Below are 19,228 nucleotides of genomic sequence, written 5' to 3'. Positions count from 1 at the left end.
GGGGCGTCGTGACGTCATCACGCCCTCCCCGGGCGCTCGGCCTCGCTGGCCGTGCGTCACCCGGCCGGGGAGCGGGGCGGGGCTCGGAGGGGCACGGTTCAGAGCCCGGCCGCCTGGGCTCCAGGGGCCCGGGAACCTGGATAAGTAGGACGGCTGCCGCGGCGACTGGGGGTGCGGGGTGGAGCGTGCCCTGTATTTTCTATACGGGTTCCGGGGCCCGGTAGAGGCGCGCCGCGAGGAGAGGAAAGTGCGGCGGCCCTGGAACCTGGATATCGCGCGAGGCAAGCTGCGCGCGGGCGGGCGGGCTATGGCGCAGGCGGGTTGCGGGGCCGGCGCTGGTGGCGGGGCCCGGTGCATGGCGGTCTGTCGGCGGAGTCGCCCTCGGGGGCTGTCAGGTTGGTGGCTGCGGGAAGAGTGGGTCCACCGTGCCCAGGTGGGAGGCCGGGCGGGCGCAGGGCCCCGGGAAGGTCCCGAGCCCGGCGTGCCCACCCTCCTCCGGCCCTAGCCCAGCGTCCGGGCGGCTAGACGGCGACCTGACCCCTCCCCCACCCGGGGCCCCGGCCCCCATCCCTGCCCCCATCCCTGCCCCTTCTTTCCGCCCTGCGACTCCTCCCCCATGACTTCTAAACCCCACCCCGACTCCCAAACCTCACGCCCGCCTCCACCTCTGTGACCCTGCACCCCACCCACTGACCCTAAAACCTTGCCAGGTAATCCTCAATTCTTATTCATTGAGTCTGCCAACCCAGGAATTTCCCCAGCTCTGCCCAGGGACCCACCAACCCAGTGACTCCCTCAGTTCTAATCCAGTGACTCAAGCCCCGAGACCCCACACTCCTCGTAGGTGACCCCCCAACCTTCTCAATGACACACCATTGGTCCGGTAACTCCCACGGTTCTATCCCGTGTTCGCCCACAAACTTGGTGACTCCCCTCAAACCTTTCCTGGTAACTCTTAAGCCCTACTCCAATAGTTTCCCACCCAGTCATCTACATAACCCCCAATATCTAGTAATCCCTTCTTTGCCCTGTAACCTCATGATCCTCATTCCATGCTCCCCCCTTCATCCTAAAGTCACCCCCACCGACGTCCCTCTCTGCACCCTCAGCCCCTCAGTGTCAATCAGCACATGACTTAGAAGTGCCCTAGCACCATGCTGGTGCCCGGGAAGATGTAGAGATGAGTATGAAGTAGTAGTAGTTGGAGGCATCAAAGAATTCTGGATTGAGTGTGTGATCCCATCAAGTCCCAGCTCTGCCACCGTTGTGCTTTGGAAACCTGGGACAGGCCCCTTCCTCACTGGGCCTCAGCTTGTCTTCTGTATTGTGATAAGGCTGGGTTAAGTGATCTGAGAGTTTCCTTCCAGCTGTGAAATTCTGCAATTCTCAGTCAAGATAATATTTGTTTGCAATCATTTTTGTACCCTCGCTAGAAGTTTTCTCTAGTAACCTCACCTCAGGGTCCACTTGCTTCATGAACTTTATTCCCTCACTCCCATGCCCCCCTACACTCTTAATAGTCCATATACCCATTTCCCTTGACCAGGCCCCGTCAGTTAACATGTTGGCGAAGCAAGATAGCAGAGCACTTCAGCTAGGGGCATTGATGTGATAAGAGACCTCGGTTCTGGTCTGATTCTGGCTCTTCATACCATTTAGCCTGTCTGAACCCTCGGCCTCCACCTCTGCTAAGGGAGGGGAATAATCTTGCCTGGAAGATGCATACAAAGCCCTCGGCACCATGCCTGGCCCATGGGAACCCTTAAATACAAACTGCTCCTATGGGTCTTACTCTGTCCTGGGTGCCAGGGATTCAGCAGACCAGCCAGGGCCCATGCGTTACATTGCTCCTCTACCCCGGAGCTCTTGGAATCCCCGTCCTCTTAATCTCTGCTGTGGCCTCCTCCTTCTCTGATTCTTTATCTCGTCCCTCTTTAATTATGATTGGCTGAGCACCTACTGTGTGCCGTGCTTTCTGTGTATAAATTAAATTTACCTTTCGACAACGCCAAGAGGGGATTATTACTATATCCACCACCATTTCCCATTTCTGTTGGTTTGGTTTGGTTTCAAATAAATAAAGAACCTGAAGCAGTAAGTAGCAGAGCCAAGTATTTGAGTCCACAGCCTTCAAAACCCACTTGCTCCACTACCTCTCACCCCCAAACCTGCAGTTTTCCCAGGTCCTCTCACCCTGAGCCCCTTGTTCCTTACTTTCTAATGATTCCTAAGCCCAACATTAATTCATACCGTGACTCCCAAGGGTTCTGTGACTCTTTGCCCCATGGCTTAGTGACTTCCTCAACCCATTGTTCATGACTTTCCACCCCACGGGCCCTGAGACCCCTGCACCTTAATACCTCTCTTCATCTTTTGTCCACACATCCTCTCACAGCCCTCACTCCACGATCTCACCCTAAAGGGGCTGCCAGCTTACAGGCACTCTACCCCAAACCCACTTACCCTGCTAAGTCCCTTCCCTGCCAGGAGTTCAGACACTCTCAAACCCTCTGGCCCAGTAGTCTTTCCTCGCACGATTTCCTATTTTCAGTCTCTTCTCAGTGTTCTAGCTGCCTCCCTTCTACCACCCTCAGCCAAGTCCTGTTCCCCAGAGCCTTCATCTAAGTAGCTCTTTATCCAGTGACTTCCTTCCCCCAGCTTCAGTGGAAGGAGCCCCTTCCATCCCAACGTGAACCCATATACCCTCCCATTCTGAGATCCCTCCTCTTCACGTTCTTCACAGATTCCTAAAAGATCCTGCCTCCCATATTCCCCGATCCCGTGGCATCCTCCTCGTCATCAGTGAGCTCCTCTTCAAACCGGAGTTGTCTTCCCCCCGTTTTCCTCTCCCTGCATCCCTGCCCCTTCTCACAGTGCCTCTTCCTGTGCTTCCTCTTATTTTTCTCCCAGCCATCCTCACCTCACCAATTTCGGTAACATAGATTATGATGCAAATGTCCCTCTCATCCTCTCCTTGCTTCCACTCTTCTGTGCATCTAACTCCAGGGCCCCATGAGTGGCCAGCTCTCCTACCTTCATACCTAGCACTGTCTGGCCAAACCTCACTGACCTCTTTGGTTTGTCCAAAGAACTACACTCTTTTCTAGGAACTTCTGATCATAGATCACCAAGATCACTGTCCTTTAGCGAGGAGGTCTTGGAAATCTTTCTGAATTGATAGAGCCTCGTCTCCTTGACACACTCCCATGATCCTCTTCGATCCTCCTCTGTAGCTGAAGCTGCTTGGTGTATATGCCCTCAGGGTAGAATGCTCTGGGTGTTAGCTTCTGCCGGCATTGAATTAGCCCCATTGTTTTCCAAGCTCTGGGAGGACTTTTCCAGTTCTCTCCCACCGGAACACTGGATGGTGAATAGCAAAATGTGACATTAAAGATCCACATCCCAGAGTCTACTCTGCAGGTCACCAAATTCCCAGGTCTCCTATATTGGCTGTATAGCAATAAATAACAGCAGAGGGCAAACCTAGAGTTAAGGAAGGGGTAAGCCCTGGGGTCTACAAATTGATTTTTGAAAGAAGCTTTTGCCTTATGCTTGCTTAACCTTTCTTAGGGCACAGAGCGTATTCTGCCATGGATCTTAGTTATTTGTTTACTTCTCACCCACTCCCCAACCCCACGGCGATCTCCTTGAGAACAGAGTTTTTCTTTATCTTCTGTCATCTTAATCTGGTCCCTTATATTCTGAGGTAGTCCGTAAATACTGACTGAATTGAATGAACTCACTCAGAAATTCTGCATCAGGTACAAACAAGTAAAAACAGCTCGCGTCTGTGTTCTTTTTGTAGCCACAACAACCCCCACATCCCCAAATCCCTGCAGAGGAGTAATGGGCAAGTCCCTTGATTTAAACAGTCTGGAATTTAGACACTTCCTTTTTCACTCATTAGTCGGCTGGGGGAATGGGCGTGAGTGCTCATTTTTACCGTATATCTGGTAAGACTAGAGGGATTGGTTGCCCTAGTTGCTAGAACACAATGGTAACAGGCCAGGGTCTGTTATAGACAGACCAGTTCTCAAGAAAACAGCCAGATGAAATATTTACTGGGGGTTGCAAAGACCACCAGGGGATAGGAGAAATCAAACTGGCAAAATGTTGGCAGTTGTTGAAGTTGGGTAATAGGTTCATGGGACGCGTTACCACTATTTCTAGTTTTGCATATGTTTGAAATCCATAATAGAAGTTAAAAAAATGGTAGATGAACAAGTGCAAACTTAGCAATGTTCCTTGGAAAACACCTCAACACAAATGTTACTGAGTCAGTACTATTATCTAGGTTAAGCAGTATATTTAGTCTAACCTATCCCTGACCTCTTCTGTTTGTGAGATAGCAGGATGCTAAATACAAAAATTAGCACCCAGCAGAATTTTGTACCGGTGGCCCAGAAATTGTAACATGCTGGCAGCAAGTACCTGTTGCCCTGAACCTGAGAAGGTGAAGCAGTATGGAGGGTGGGAGGTGAAGGAGAGACCAGAGCTAGGTCTCACTAGGGTCGTCCCCTTTGGGCCTAAGGCCTTCAGATTACTGGGAGATCTTAAAGATATGGGTGTTCATTCATTGCCTCATTCATTCATTCATTCCACAGATAATTGGCTGACTTTCTGCTAGAGACCACGTACTTTTCTAGTACCCAGAGATAGAGCGGTGAATAAGACAAAGTTCTGGGACTTAAGGAGCTCACCGTGGGGGGTGAGACATACAATAAACAAATAAACAAGTAAAATCTATGCTGAGAAAATTGAGCAGAGGATGCCTGGGTGGCTCAGTTGGTTAAGCGACTGCCTTTGGCTCGTGTCATGATCCTGGAATCCCAGGATCAAGTCCCGCATTGGGCTCCCTGCTCGGCAGTGAGTCTGTTTCTCCCTCTGAGCCTCCCCCCTCTCATGCTCTCTCTCTCTCTCTCATTCTCTCTCTCAAATAAATAAATAAAAATTCTTTAAAAGAAAAAAGAAAATTGAGCAGAGAAGGGAGAGAGTACCAGAAGTCAGGGTGTTAAATTTTAAACAGGGTGGTTAAGGAAGTTCTCATTGAAAAGGTAACATTTGAGCAAAAACCTGTAAGAAGTTAAGCGGTGAGTCAAGCATATTTCTGGGGGAAATATATTCCAGTCAGAGGGAACAGCAAGTGCCAAGGCTCCAGAGCAGGAGTATGCCTTGTATATTCTATATTCGAGGACCACAAAGGCGTCAGCCAGTCTGGCTGCAGTAGAGTAAGAGAGGGGAAACAGAGCAGGAGATGTGGGGGTGGGAGTGGGTTGGTGGCAGGTCATGTCAGGATTTTATTGTGCAGCATGAGAGAGGAGCCATTGGAGGGTTGTTTTTTTTTTTTAATTTTTATTTATTATTTGACAGAGAGTGAGAGAGGGAACACAAGCAGGGGGAGTGGGAGAGGGAGAAGCAGGCTTCCCGCTGAGCAGGGAGCCCGATGCTGGGCTCGATCCCAGGACCCCGGGATCATGACCTGAGCGGAAGGCAGACGCTTAACGACTGAGCCACCCAGGCGCCCCTCATTGGAGGGTTCTAAACAGATAAGTGACGTGATCTGACATTCAGGATCATTCTGTCTGCTTTGGTGAGAGTAACAAGAAGGCAAGAGTGGAAGGAGGGAAGCCGGTTGGGAGGCTACTGTAAGAATCCAGGCAAGGGAAGCTGATGGCTTGGACCCAAAGTTAAAGCAGTGGAAGAGTGAGAAGTGGTTGGATTCTGGCTATATTTTGAAAGAGGCGCCAGCAGGATCCCCTGATGGATTGGATATGACATGTGAAAGAAATAGAGAAGTTGAGGATGGCTCCCTCATTTTTGGCCTGAGCAACTGAAGGATGGAGTTACCATTTACTGAAAGGGGGGAGCCTGGAGGAGGGGGCAGGGTGCGAGAAGGGATGGATAAGGAGTTCACTTGCGAATGTGTCAAGTTTCAGGTGTTTGGGGACACGGAGATGTTGCATAAGCAGCTAGATAAGTCTATGAGACGTGTAAATTTCTGCTCATCTGAGAGCTGAAAGAACACTATTCCTGAGCAAGAGACAGGGCAGTACAGTGGAAGGACACTGGCTTGCCACCAGCTAGCTTGTGTGATCCTTTGGAACTCCGTCCCACAGCTCTGACCTCCAGATCTTCATCTGCAGAATGACTGCATTAGACTAGAAACGAACCCTCTTCTCAGCCCACACCCATTGTGAGAGTCAATGAACTAGTGCTCGGAGTCAACAAGATAACGTATCTGTATATCTGAGAGCATTTTAAACTGCTGAGCCCTACACCAGGTAGCAGTGTAAGAGTCCTTCCTTCGCTAAAGTAACGTCCAGTGAGTGCTGGATGCAGAAGATGCATCCGTGCCCTCGTGGAACACTACAGACCAGCTCCCTGGTGCAGCTTCGCTGCTAAGTGCAGAGGAAACAGGCCAGAGTCTGGTGGTCTGGTGTGACATTAGCTAGGGAAAGCCTGTGCTTCACCTGGGTCTGGGAGAAAAGTGAACATGGATGTCAGAGATGATAGTCCAAGCTAGTAAAGGTGGTGGGGCTGGGGAAGAGCGGGGGTCGTGGGACTCAGTTTCTTCCCTCCTCCATTCTTTCAACATTTATTCCTCTGCTAGGATCTTCTCTTCAGGAACTCCTAGTTCTGTAGTAGATGGTTCCGAATCTGCCCTCAGGAGTTTCCATTAGAGCTCATTCACAGTAAGTGGAGCTGATTTAGGATTCAGATTTTAGCTAAAGAGCTCGGTTAGCTATGTGATCTAATGGTATTATTCATTTAGTATCTGGGGACACATTCTTTGTTAGGTGCTGATTACACCAAAACACATGCTCTCAAGCAACGTAAGTTAATAAGCAAGTAGGAGTGTGTTATTCCCGCCCCCCCAGAAGAGTCCGATTTAAGGAGGACACATACTGTGGCACATACTGTGGCAGAGTAATCCCTTCACTGCATCTGGAAGCACGGTCGCTGTGCTTGCTGTGCCGTGTTTATCCTTGTGTCATTTAGATCTCAGTGTTTATATTGTAAGGAGAGTCTATGACCAGCTAAACAAGAGTACAGGATACAGCCCATCTTCATTGACAGGTCACCCACAAAATTTGTTTAGAGTGGGTATGTAATCATCTTTCATTTAATGGAATGGGGAAATTTTGTCCTGGTGAGTGAAACAAAACCACTGAGCTAAAATCCAAGGTCAGCTAAAGCCGTTGTCTTTAACCAGTGGCCTTAAAGCTACTGACAAAACTTCAGATGCCTCTTGCCTTGGCAGTTCTCAGTCAAGGTAGAGAAATGGGTGTTGCCGTGAGTGTAGTAGATGGTTCCAAATCCTATGCAGGGATCCTATGCAGTTGTCTCTGTTTTGCTGGTAAGAAGCACAGGGCCTATTTAGGCTCCTCACTTAGAGCCCAGAATCAAAAAGATCTGGGCTGTTGGATGTGATGTTCAAAGCCTCACAGCACATTAAACTGTCACCAGCCGGAAATCAGAGCACTTCTTCTGGTGCCTCTGGGTTAACGTTCACCCTGAGCTTGTCCTCAGTAAATGGTTCATCTCTTGAGAAGCCCAGATACAACTTGCTAGCTTGGTACTGTTTCTCACTGCATTTATTGGAAGTCCCCCTGCCGTGGGATAGCTGATAAAGCCTGACACCCATGCAGTTACGATAAGAACCAAGGAAATGGGGGCTCTGTGAGATTGTGGAACTGACCTAAGGCTTAGATGTGGAGGGTGTCCCTGAGATCAGAGTTCTCTCTGTTTGAGAATATCATCCTCTCAACCCAGGAAGTCCTGCCTGAGGCCACAGAAACAGGGAAGGACAAAGGCAGCTCCTGCTCAGCCACCACTCAGCCGGAACCCCCCACCCCCCTTGTGAGCAGGCCGGGTCCACATGTGCTAGAGCCAGCATGGTCCCAAGTCCTGGTAGATTCGCTGTTGCCTCATGCTCAGCTTGATCACCTTTCTGTACGATCCATGAATTGTGAAGCTAAGTTTTCAGATGTGGTTTTGCTACAAACCTATAACCTCAAATCTATGCTGTCGGCACTGAACTAGCCATGCCTCATGAATGGAGAATCAGAATAGCCAACAAAAGGAGTGCAAGGCATGCTTTCAGACTTTCTTCTTTCATTCATGTATTTGTATTTGTTTCTTTAATGTAGATAAGACATTCACGAGCCCTAAGTTCAGTGAAAAGTCAACCTTGCATTACTATTCCCCAGTCACTCAGTTACCCTTATGTAGGCAACCCTAGTTAGTCATTTCTCGACCATCTTGCCACAGATTTTTGTGCTCCAGTGGCAGCATACAGAAGGCACTGTTTTACACCTTCCCATTTTTTTGTTTAATATGTTTTGGAGATCTTTGCATGTCAATATGGGAGGACCTTCCTCATTTACCTATGTCTGCCTATCGTATAGAAGTTCCATATCGATAGACATTTATGCTGCTTTTAATGTTTTTGCTATTACTACATACAGGGGTGCCATGACTAACCTTAGACCCGTGCCATTTTCCACATGTGTATGTCTTCCTGCAGACTAGACCTGAAGTTGCTGGGTCAGCTGGTAGGTACATTTGTACTTTTTTTTTTTTTTTAAGATTTTATTTTTTTATTTGGCAGAGAGAGACAGCGAGAGAGGGAACACAAGCAAGGGGAGTGGGAGAGGGAGAAGCAGGCTTCCCGCAGAGCAGGGATCCCGATGCAGGGCTCGATCCCAGGACCCTGGGGTCATGACCTGAGCTGAAGGCAGACGCTTAACCGACTCAGCCACCCAGGCGCCCCGGTACATTTGTACTTTTGATCAATACTGCCAAGTTGCCCTACATAGAGCTCGTACCGATGTATATCCCCCAGCAATGGAAGACTCTGCGTGTTTCCCCCACAGCTTCATAGACATTGCTCTGAATTAAAAATAAACAGATCCCCGGGGCCCCTGGGTGTCTCAGTTGGTTAAGCATCTGCCTTCGGTTCAGGTCATGATCCCAGGGTCCTGGGATCGAGCCCTGCGTCAGGCTCCCTGCTCAGTGGGGAGCCTGCTTCTCCGTCTCCCTCTCCCTCTGCTGCTCCACCTGCTTGTGCTCTCTTGCTTTCTGTCAAATAATTAAATAAAATCTTTAAAAAATGTATACAGGTCACCTACAGATCAACATACTGGGGTCCAGTATTCAGCATACTGAATAATGGGACCCACCTTGACACTCTATTCCTCAAGACATACAAAGCCCAACACAGCCCAGTATGAGGAATACCACATGTAAAAAGATAGCCACCAGACCTCTGGTGGTTAGAAGAAAGGAAAATCCTAGAGGAAGAAGTTCCCTACCTCAGTCTTTAACATGAATTAAAGGAGAAATAGATGTCTTTTCCTGCAGGACTTGGCAGGGACGAGGTGCAGCTAGTGATGGGAGGGCTGTGGGGGAATAAAGGGAGACCCCAAGAGGGAAGAGCTGGTAACCAAGCAAATGCGTTTAGTGTCCACTGGAGAAGTACCTCTCAGCTGGTTTCTTTTCATCTCAGTGACCTTATCTTTTTGAAAGGTTATACCCCTTCCTTTTAGTGCACCTACTCATCTCTTTTTGGCCTCTTTCGTTCTCACCTCACTTGGAGTTAAGGTGTCTGCAAGTTGAAACTGGATGAGTGTTAACCTTATGTCTTGTTTCACTTCGTGTTCGTTTGTTCACTTTCCTCCATTCATCCAGATGGGCTTCGTGGTTCTTGTCCCAAAGGCTTAAACAAGCACCCCGTGCAAGTAGCTATATTTTCTGTGCATTCTTTTTGTGGAATGAATTATGAAGATGAGGTTCTTAGATCTCAGATCCTGAGCCTTCCCCGGTGGGGTTAAGAATTGATGGTTTGTCTTCTGGAAAGCCTGGAGCAGTCTCTAGCGCTGTCTGCAATGCTCATTTGTGCCTGCCTCCTGGCTTTGCCAACATTGATGGTTGGATTTCTTTTTTTTTTTTAATTAAGAGACTTTATTTCTTAGAACATTTTTAGGTTTATAGAAAAATTGAATAGAAAATGCAGAGAGTTCCTGGGGCACCTGGGTGGCTCAGTCGGGTTAAACATCTGCCTTCAGTCATGATCCCAGGGTCCTGGGATCAAGCCCTGCATTGAGCTCCCTGTTCAGCAGAGAGTCGGTTTCTCCCTTTCCCTCTGCCCCTCCCCTGGCTCATGCTCTTGCTCGTTTTCTCTCAAATAAAATCTTTAAAAAAAAAAAAAAAAGAGGGATGCCTGTGTGGCTCAGTCAGTTAGGCGTCTGCCTTCAATTCAGGTCATGATCCCAGGTTACTGGGAACAAGTCCTGCATCAGGCTCCTTGCTCAGTGGGGACCCTCCTTCTCCCTCTGCCTGCAGCTCCCCCACTTGTGCTCTGTCTCTGACAAATACATAAATAAATAAATAAAATCTTTTTTAAAAAGTAATTAAAAAAAAAGAAAATGCAGAGTTCCCATTTGCCCCCCTTCCCTCCCCAGTTCCTGGTTTTCCCTATTACTAACATCTTGCACTGGTGTGGTATATTTGCTACAATTGATGAACTAATATTGATGCATTATTATTAACTAAAGTTCATAGTTTACATTATGGTTCACTCTTTGTGCTGTATATTCTATGGGTTTTGACAAATACATAATGTTGGGTATATGTCCACCATTACAGAACTGTTTCACTGACCTAAAAATGCCCTGCGCTCCCTCCGTGCATCTGTCCTCTCCCACCCCCCGCATCCTTGGCAACCACTGATATTATTCCTGTCTGTATAGTTTTGCCTTTTCCAGAAGTCATATAGTTGGATCCATACTGTGTGTAGCCTTTTCAGATTGACTTCTTCCACTTAGCAAAATGCATGTAAGTTTCTTCCATGTCTTTTCATGACTTAATAGCTCATTTCTTTTTATCACCGAAATATATTCCATTGTCTGGATGTACCACAGTTTGTTTATTGAAGGACATCTTAGTTGCTCTCAGCTTTTGGCAATTAGGAATAAAGCTGCTATAAACATCCATGTGCAGGTTTTCTGTGGACATAAGTTTTCAACCCATTTAGGAGTAGGAATGCTGGATCATTTGGTAAGACTGTTTAATTTTTCTAATTTTTTTTATTTTTGTAAAGATTTTATCCATTTATTTGACAGAGAGAGACACAGCGAGAGAGGGAACGCAAGCAGGGGGAGTGGGAGAGGGAGAAGCAGGCCTCCCATGAAGCAGGGAGCCCGATGTGGGGCTCGATCCCAGGACCCCGGGATCATGACCTGAGCCGAAGGCAGACGCTTAACGACTGAGCCACCCAGGCGCCCCAAGACTGTTTAATTTTGTAAGAAACCACCAAACTGCCTTCCACAGTACCATTTTGCATCCCCACCAGCAACAAATGAAAGTTCCTGTTCTTCCACATCCTTGCCAGCATTTACTGTTACCACTGTTTTGGATTTGGGCTATTGTGATAGGTGTGTAGTGGTATCTCATTGTCTGTTGGATGTTAATACTTTTACTTTGATTTATGGTAATGGGATAAGTATAATACCACCATGATTATTTTGTCTTGTACTTTAATTACTAATGAGAGTAAACCGTTTTTGAATTATTTATTTACTACTAGTGTTTTTCTTGCATGAATTCATACTCTAGCCTTATTTGTCCAGTGGGAATTTGATACTGTTCTTGGAAGTTTATATGTGTCTGCGTGTGTTTCTTTTTATCCACCCAATTTTTTTTTATTGTGGTAAAATACACGTAACATAAAATTCACCGTCTTAACCATTTTTAAGTGTACGTTTAAGTTGCATGTGTTTTTAATATCATGTCTTGTATTTTCTTTAATATTTTCCCTTAATACTGATTTTTTTTAAACCTAACTCTTCTTTTGACTTGATTTTCTTTTGCTTCAAAAGCAAAAACTACCTTTTCTTCCTAGTTGAGATTTGGATCTTGTTCCATTTTAATGAACTGATGGAATAAATTTAACCTTTTTGTCCTGAGGTGATGTTTTTATTTTACTTTATTTTATTTTTTAAAGATTTTATTTATTTATTTTGACAGAGACGAAGGCAAACGCTTAACGACGGAGCCACCCAGGCACCCCTGGAGTGATGTTTTTAAATAACATAATGCTCCTAAATAACTATGATGATCCGGTCCCTCCTGATGGCTGATGGCATGTTTCATTTTCAAATAGCGCTTCCCTGGATGCCTGGGTGGCTCAATTGGTTAAGCGTCTGTCTTTGGCTCCCATCATGATCCCAGGGTCCTGGGTTTTCTGCTCAGCGGGGAGCCTGCTTCTCCCTCTCCCTCTGCCTGCCACTCCCCCTGCTTGTGTGCTCTCGTGCTCTCTCTCTCTCTGTCAAATAAATAAAATCTTTAAAAAAAGCCCTTCCCAAGCCAGCAGTGACCCCAGAAACAAGTCAGATGTAACTTGGTAATATCTATATTAATTTGCATATTGGTATAAAGCACACCCTTAGGATCACCCTTTCAAAATGACTATTCTGAACTTTTCTTTCCATGGACTAAAGGTGGGTTTGAAACTCAGCCATGATTCTGTGTTTGGTGTTTACAAACTAAGGTGTTAAAATTCACCTTAAACTTAGGACTGAATATTAGGTTTTTAAGTTACCTATTTTAGTTTAAATGAATTCTGTTCAGCTAGTAAAGGGGTATGCATTTTCATTGCCCTTTGGAATTAAAAATAATCTGCTTTGCCTAATTACTCTCTTTTCTGTGACTAATTAAAATCTATAAAAATTGTAGTAGCCAAATAGGAACCATACTGAAAAGTGATTTGGGCTTTTAAAATCAATGTGCCTTTTGCAAAGAGATGCTTAGCTGATGTTCTAAATGTGTGTTATGTTAATGCAAGTTTCTGTTATTAATTTCCTGTTTTCTCTTTACTATTTGAAAACCCACAGAACCAAGCCTGTTTCACTAGGGTTTTTGTGTGTGCATTGAAGTCCTTTTCTATAATAACAAATACTGAATCATTTTACTACAGCTCTTCCAAATCTGGTTCTCATTTGTTTGCCACTTGACTTGCTCAGCCTCTGTCTCTCCCAACATAATGTCACTTTGTCCTCTCTGAGTTTTGTTTATCTCCAAATGAGGAATTTCCTGAGTGAAAATTAAGTCTCCCATGCCCCCCCCCAACTTGAACAATCTTCTCCTTCCAAGCAAATGTTTTAGTTTTTTCTTTTTTTCTTTCTTTTTCTTTTTCTTTTCTTTTTTTTTTTTTTTGGCTTCTAAATACAGTTATCCTCTGGGCTGGCTGAGGCAGGGCACAGAAAGCCTTGTTGCAAATGTCCGAGGAGTTTGGGTTGGCAGAAGATGATGGAAGAGTGAACAGGTGCCTGTGGCCAAGGCAGCCTAGCTTGGGTGTGGGTCAGATGAGATCTGTACCGTGCCAAAGTGGGGAAACACAAATATATAGCTGCCATCTAGTTTCCCGTCTTCCATGGCCCTTATTTTTCTGCTTTGAGGAGACAATTGAAGCACATCTTGTTTCATAGAAAGGCCTAAAGATCCGAAGTATCCAAAAAGCTTTTCTAAATGTTCTCTCTCCCTGATAAATGATAATTTACGTTTTTACATTAGGAAACATTTATGTATTATGAAGCCATAGGGCTCTTTCCTGCATCAGAGCCAACAATAATAGGTTAAGTTCATTTTAAAATGCAACAAACAGAAGCTGGCTGCAAATTCTGGAAGAGTCTGGGAGTACTCCCTGTTCATCCCTACCCACTGTCATGGCTCTTCTCTCCCCTCCACAATCCCCAGTCTGTCTCTCCCTTACACCCAGCTTAGGTCACTGGGGAGCTGACAAACCTTATACCCTACAAGGAGAAAACAGAGCAGCTGCCCCTGCTCCCCCTCCATCCTTGCTCAGAAGGCCACTGGAGTTATGAATCTGAAATGTGAAGTGCAGGCAGGAAATGTGCAGTCACAGCCATCCAGAGGCAGTGACAGGCCTCTCTTTGGCTCTGCCAGTATCACTGTTGTCAGTTTAGTACCAGCACAGAAGGAGTCCGAGGAAAGCATCGTTTCACAAAGGAAAGGGAGAGAAATGGCAATCAGACCCTCGTACACACCTGGCCGCCACTGAGCACCTTCTCCCCACCCGCGGTCAGGCCCTGTTGGAAGGCAGCAGCAGAGATCAGGAAAGCCTGGAGAGCCACAGTGGACTGTTTTAAAGGTCTATATTATGGGCTTGAGGAAAATTGAATATTTAGCCTGGACATGAGAACATGTGAAGGAGTGGAGATTTGTTTTCTTTGAGTCTAAGTGTTATATTCTGAAATGTGGCTACCAGCTTGTCCCTCTTTCCATTGTAGTCAGGTCCAAGAGGACTGGGTTTAAGTTACTGTGGGTGAGAGGAAAGTTAATCAGTAGTCAAGTGTTTTGTGTCACACTGGATCAGCAGAAGGAAGAAATGCATGGGGTATTGAGAGGTGTGGACCTAGGCCGGCCAGCCTGGCTTGGAATCCTGGCTTCCGCATTTCCTAGCTGTGGGACCTTGGAATAAATTACTCTACCTCTAAGCCTCAGTCACCTCATCCATAAAGTGGGGATAATATACCTATTTCTTCATAGCGTTACTTTTAAGATTAAAAGAGTTAATATAGGTAAAGTGCTTTGAACAGTGGCTGGCATCGTTTAAGGCTGTCTATGTGGTAAATGTAATTAGCACGAGCAGTGGGAAGCATTTTAGGGTCATCTGGAGCAGCACTTCACTTTACAGCTAAGGGGGCAGTCGTAGGAGGTAGAATTGAGATTAGAAGCCATTTCTGCACACGTCTAGACCAGGGCTGTTGCCAGCGTTTGGCTACCTTTTGGAAATTGCCCGTTGCTTCGAAAGCACTTCCCTTTTTGTTCCTCTTCCATCCCCTCCTCTGAGGGGTTTTTCTAGGGTACTTCTTATGTGCCAGCACTGTGCTAAAGGCTGACACATGTGACCTTATTTAATCCTTACAGCAACCTGTGACGAAGGTGCTATTATTAGTCCCATTTGTTTTACAAGTGGCATCTGAAGCTCAGAGAGGTTCAGTGACTTGCCCAAGGGTACACAGCTTCAGAGAGGTAGAGCCTGGGTTAGAGCCCGGGCTGTCTGACTCCAGAACCTGTGTTGTTAACCGTGCCACGGATTTTCCTCAGAAAGTCCCAGTAGAGTACAGGTGTGCTCAATTAAACCAACTATTGCTGTAGCAGCCACAGCAGTCAGCCATAAAGATTTGAGGCCATTTTGTAATCCTGTTTCAACCTATAATCTGCTTTGTTTTCAGACCTAGGTCTCACGTGTGTCCTTATTCTGACAATGCTGTTAACAAAAACAGATGACCAAAAGAATTTCTCTCCCTGCTTGAGACTCTGAAAGTCGAGGGTCAGGGAGCAGACCAAGAGAGGCCAGGACCAGAGCTTGTGGTTATCAGGGCTCTGAGCGAGGTTGGGGTCACTGCCAGGATCCTAGTAGACCAGATAGATGGGTCAGGTGCCAGAATTCCCACCTAGACCAGTGCTTCTTTACCTTTAACCCCTGTGAGACACTCATGACAATCTTGAACTCCCTTCTTTTCAGAAAAACGTACAAGCTGGCACACCAAAATAGTGTTTTCAGGTGGCTTTAGCTAAAAACCTCTGTACTAGGCTGCATAGTAAAGTATTGAAGAGCATACTCTGGAGCCAGATGTCCTGGATTCAAAATCCTCCTCTACCACTTACTAGCTGTACAGCCTTGAGTCAAGTTACTTAGTGTCTCGGGCTTCAATTCCCTCAACTATAAAATGAGGATAATAACAGTATTTAATTATAGGATCATTGTGAGGATTAAATGAGTTACTATGTATAAAATGCCTAGTACACTGTTCCTTTACAGCACTGTTCACTATTGACTGCTAGTAGTAGCTTAGCCCATTCAGTAAATGGTTATGGGCAGAATGAATGAATAATTCTAATGGGGATGCCAAGTCTAAAGTAGAACATCCCAACCAGTGTGTCACAAGTGGCCTATAGTTATGTAAAAGATATTGACCCGCTCAGCCCTTGGGGCTGCCAGAGCCCCAGCTGGTTGCTCCTGGCTTCAAGCAGAAGCCGTCTGCTACGTACAAACATCCTTCTCTCTGGGTGCCCCGACATGAAAACAGTTTGGGGAGCACTGATTGAGAAGATCAGTTGGCAGATAGTGAGTACCAAGTAGGCAGTCCAGGTCCTAAGTCCAGGGGAATTCTGTGGACGGGCAGTGAGAATCGTAACTGCTAAACCCAGATACAAGACTTCACAGCTATGGGCTCTGGCTCACGTAGGCTGATCACCAATGCAAAGGAAGTTTGCCAGCAGGCTGCTCCAGCACCTCCCTCCTTGCCCACAAGGACCCGGTGAGTCACTCCACAAGGATTTGCAGAGAGCCCACAGTGAACCAGAAACCAGGCTGGAGCCCAAAGTCCTGTGTGGGCAACAAATGTGAAAGAGGCAGTGATAAGTACTGAAGTAGGTGACTAGGTGTGTGAGTGCTAGGAAGAGGTAGAGCCAAGGGCTGCAGGGATTTGTAACAGCTCCCAGCCTTGCCTGCAAGGTGGAGTCCAAGGGCCATAGGAAGCTTTTGAAGCGTTTTGATCAAGGAAGTAGTGGATTTACGTTTGTACTTTTTTTTCCCCCCCAAAGATTCTATTTATTTGAGGGAGACAGAGCATGAGTGGGGGAGGGGGGTGGGGAGAGGGAGAAGCAGACTCCCTGCTGAGCAGGGAACCTGACATGGGGTTCCATCCTAGCTCCCTTGCCTCCCCCCGCCCCCGCCAAGATCACAACCTGAGTGGAAGGCAGATGCTTAACTCACTGAGCCACTCATGTGCCCCTGAACTTTCTTTTTAAAGTCTGACACAATATTACAAAATGCCTAGGAAACAGGCAAGAGCTTATTTGAGGACATACATTAGTAGGCTCTTATAGTAGTTAAGATGCGAGAGGTGATATCCGAAATAGGTACATAGACTCCTTAAGTTTTTAAAAATTGTTTCTAGTTGAGGTATAATTGATGTACAATATTATATTTAAGTTTTAGATACACAACATCATGACTTAATGTTTGTATGTATTTCAAAATGATCACCACAGTTAGTTAATATCCATCGCCCTACATGATTACAGATTGTTTTCTTATGTTGAGAACTTTTCAGATTTATTCTCCTAGCAACTGCCAAATATGCAGTTCGGTATTATTAACTATAGTCCCCATGCTGTACATTACATCCCCATGACTTACTTATTTTATAACTGCAAGTTTGTACCTTTTGACTCTCTTGACCCATTTTGCCTACCCCTAACCCCTGCCTCTGGCAACCACCAATCTGTTCTCTGTATCTATGAATTTGGGTGTTTTTATGTGCCATTCATGAGTGAGATCATATGGTATTTGTCTTTGACTTATTTCACTTAGCATAATACCATCTATGTCCATCCGTGTTGTCACAGATGGCAAAATTTCCTTTTTTTATGGCGAAATAATATCCTGTTGTATATATGCACCACAGTTTCTTTATCCATTCATCCATCCACGGACCCTTAAGTTTTCCATCTCTTGGCTGTTGTAAATAATGCTGAATGTGTATATTTTTTCAAGTCAGTGTTTTTATTTTCTTTGGACAAATACTCAGAAGTGGTACTGCTGGATCATATATGGTAGTTTTATTTTTAATTTTTTGAGGAACCTCCATACTGTTTTCCAATTTACACCAATTTCCATTCCCACCAACAGTGCACAAGGGTTCCCTTTTCTCCACATCCTCCCCAACGGTTGCTATTTTGCGTCCTTTTGATAATAGCCATTCTAACAGGTGATATCTCATTGTGGCTTTGATTTGCATTTCTCTCATGATTAGGGATGTTGAGCATCTTTTCATGTACCTGTTGGCCATTTGGATGTCTTCTTTGGAAAATGTTGATTCAGATCCTCTGCCTGGTTTTTAATTGAATTGTTTCGGGTATTTGCTATTAAGTTGTATGAGCTCTTCGTATCTTTTGGATATTAACCCCTTATCAGATATGTGATTTGCAGATATTTCTCCCTTTCTGTAGGTTGCCTTTTCATTTTGTTGATGGTTTCCTTCGCCGTGAAGGAACTTTTTTAGTTTGATGTAGTCCCACTTGTTTATTTTCGCTTTTGTTTCCTTTGCTTTTGGTGTCAAATCCAAAAAATTATAGCCAAGACCATGTCAGGGAGCTTACCACCTATGTTTTCTTCTAGGAGTTCTATGGTTTCAGGTCTTACATTCAAGTCTTTAATCCCTTTTGAGTTAATTTTTGTATATGGTGTCAGATAGTGGTGTATCTAGACTTTTGAGGACAAAGAAGGAATCAAGGATGACCCCACCAATTCTGGGTGGCTGGAAATGCTAGCCCAGGGATGGGGGATACTGGAAGAGAAGAGTTCTGGGGAGCACATGATGAGTTCTGTTGGGGCCTCATTCTGTTTGTGATGCCTGTGGGATGTTCACTGACGATACTCAACAAGGCCAGTGGATGGATAGATCCGAGCATAGGAGAGCTGTTGGAATGTGTAGAGGTGTGATGTGTGCTCCCCAGAACCAGCAGCACTGGGGCTGGCAGCCTGCCTTTAACAGGGCTTCCTTCTAAGGACAGTGAGTTTAAGGATTTTATTTATTTATTAGAGAGAGAGAGCGAGCATGAGCTGGGGAGGGGTGGAGGGAGAGGGAGAAGCAGGCTCCCCGCTGAGCAGGGAGCCCGATGCGGGGCTCGATCCCAGGACCCCTGGATCATGACCTGAGCCGAAGGCAGACACTTAACCAACTGAGCCACCCAGGCGCCCCAGGAGAGCGAGTTTAAAAGTGGGTTTTGATCAATGAATGTTACTTTACAACCCGTTTGGCTGGCGTGCCTCTGTTGTATGCTCAACTTTTAGAATTCTTCAATATTTATATTGTGAACCTTCACAAAAGCCAGCATAGTTCTATACTTGGAAGAATTCATCTCTTTTTCTTCTTAGTTGGCCTCATTCACTCTTTCCTTATGTGTCCTTGTAGCAGGAGAAAGCTGTGCAACTCATAATGTGACACTGTCCATTTTCTCAGACTTGTGACCCAGAAGGAAATCTCTGACCTCAGCGGTGGCTCTTGGTGCTGGCCAGAAGCCAACTTCATGTCTGAGTGTACGAGTAGCAGTTTGCCATGGAGAGCTTGGGGCTGCAAACGGTGACCCTCAGTGATGGGACGACGGCCTATGTCCAGCAAGCTGTCAAAGGTGA

At 46.0% G+C, this 19,228-nt stretch overlaps 1 protein-coding gene across 3 annotated transcripts in view; it reads left to right on the top strand.

The window, feature by feature from the left end:
* The first annotated feature begins 81 nt into the window (after positions 1-81).
* The window catches only part of ZNF76 (zinc finger protein 76), a 33,512-nt gene continuing 14,365 nt past the window's right edge, over positions 82-19,228 (top strand). For 2 of the 3 annotated variants that reach the window (XM_073884885.1, XM_025862454.2), the window contains exons 1-2: positions 82-395; positions 19,056-19,224. In XM_073884885.1, the coding sequence (XP_073740986.1) occupies positions 19,152-19,224 (73 nt within the window). In that variant the 5' untranslated portion in view covers positions 82-395; positions 19,056-19,151. The remainder of the gene's footprint in view (positions 396-19,055; positions 19,225-19,228) is intronic. The other variant, XM_073884883.1, reaches the window with a different exon arrangement.

Source organism: Callorhinus ursinus, unplaced genomic scaffold, assembly GCF_003265705.2.
Source record: "Callorhinus ursinus isolate GAN/ISIS: 27379988/994484 unplaced genomic scaffold, GSC_fseal_2.0 scaffold59, whole genome shotgun sequence".
NCBI classification, from domain to species: Eukaryota; Metazoa; Chordata; class Mammalia; order Carnivora; family Otariidae; genus Callorhinus; species Callorhinus ursinus.
This window is presented reverse-complemented; position numbering and strand designations above follow the sequence as displayed.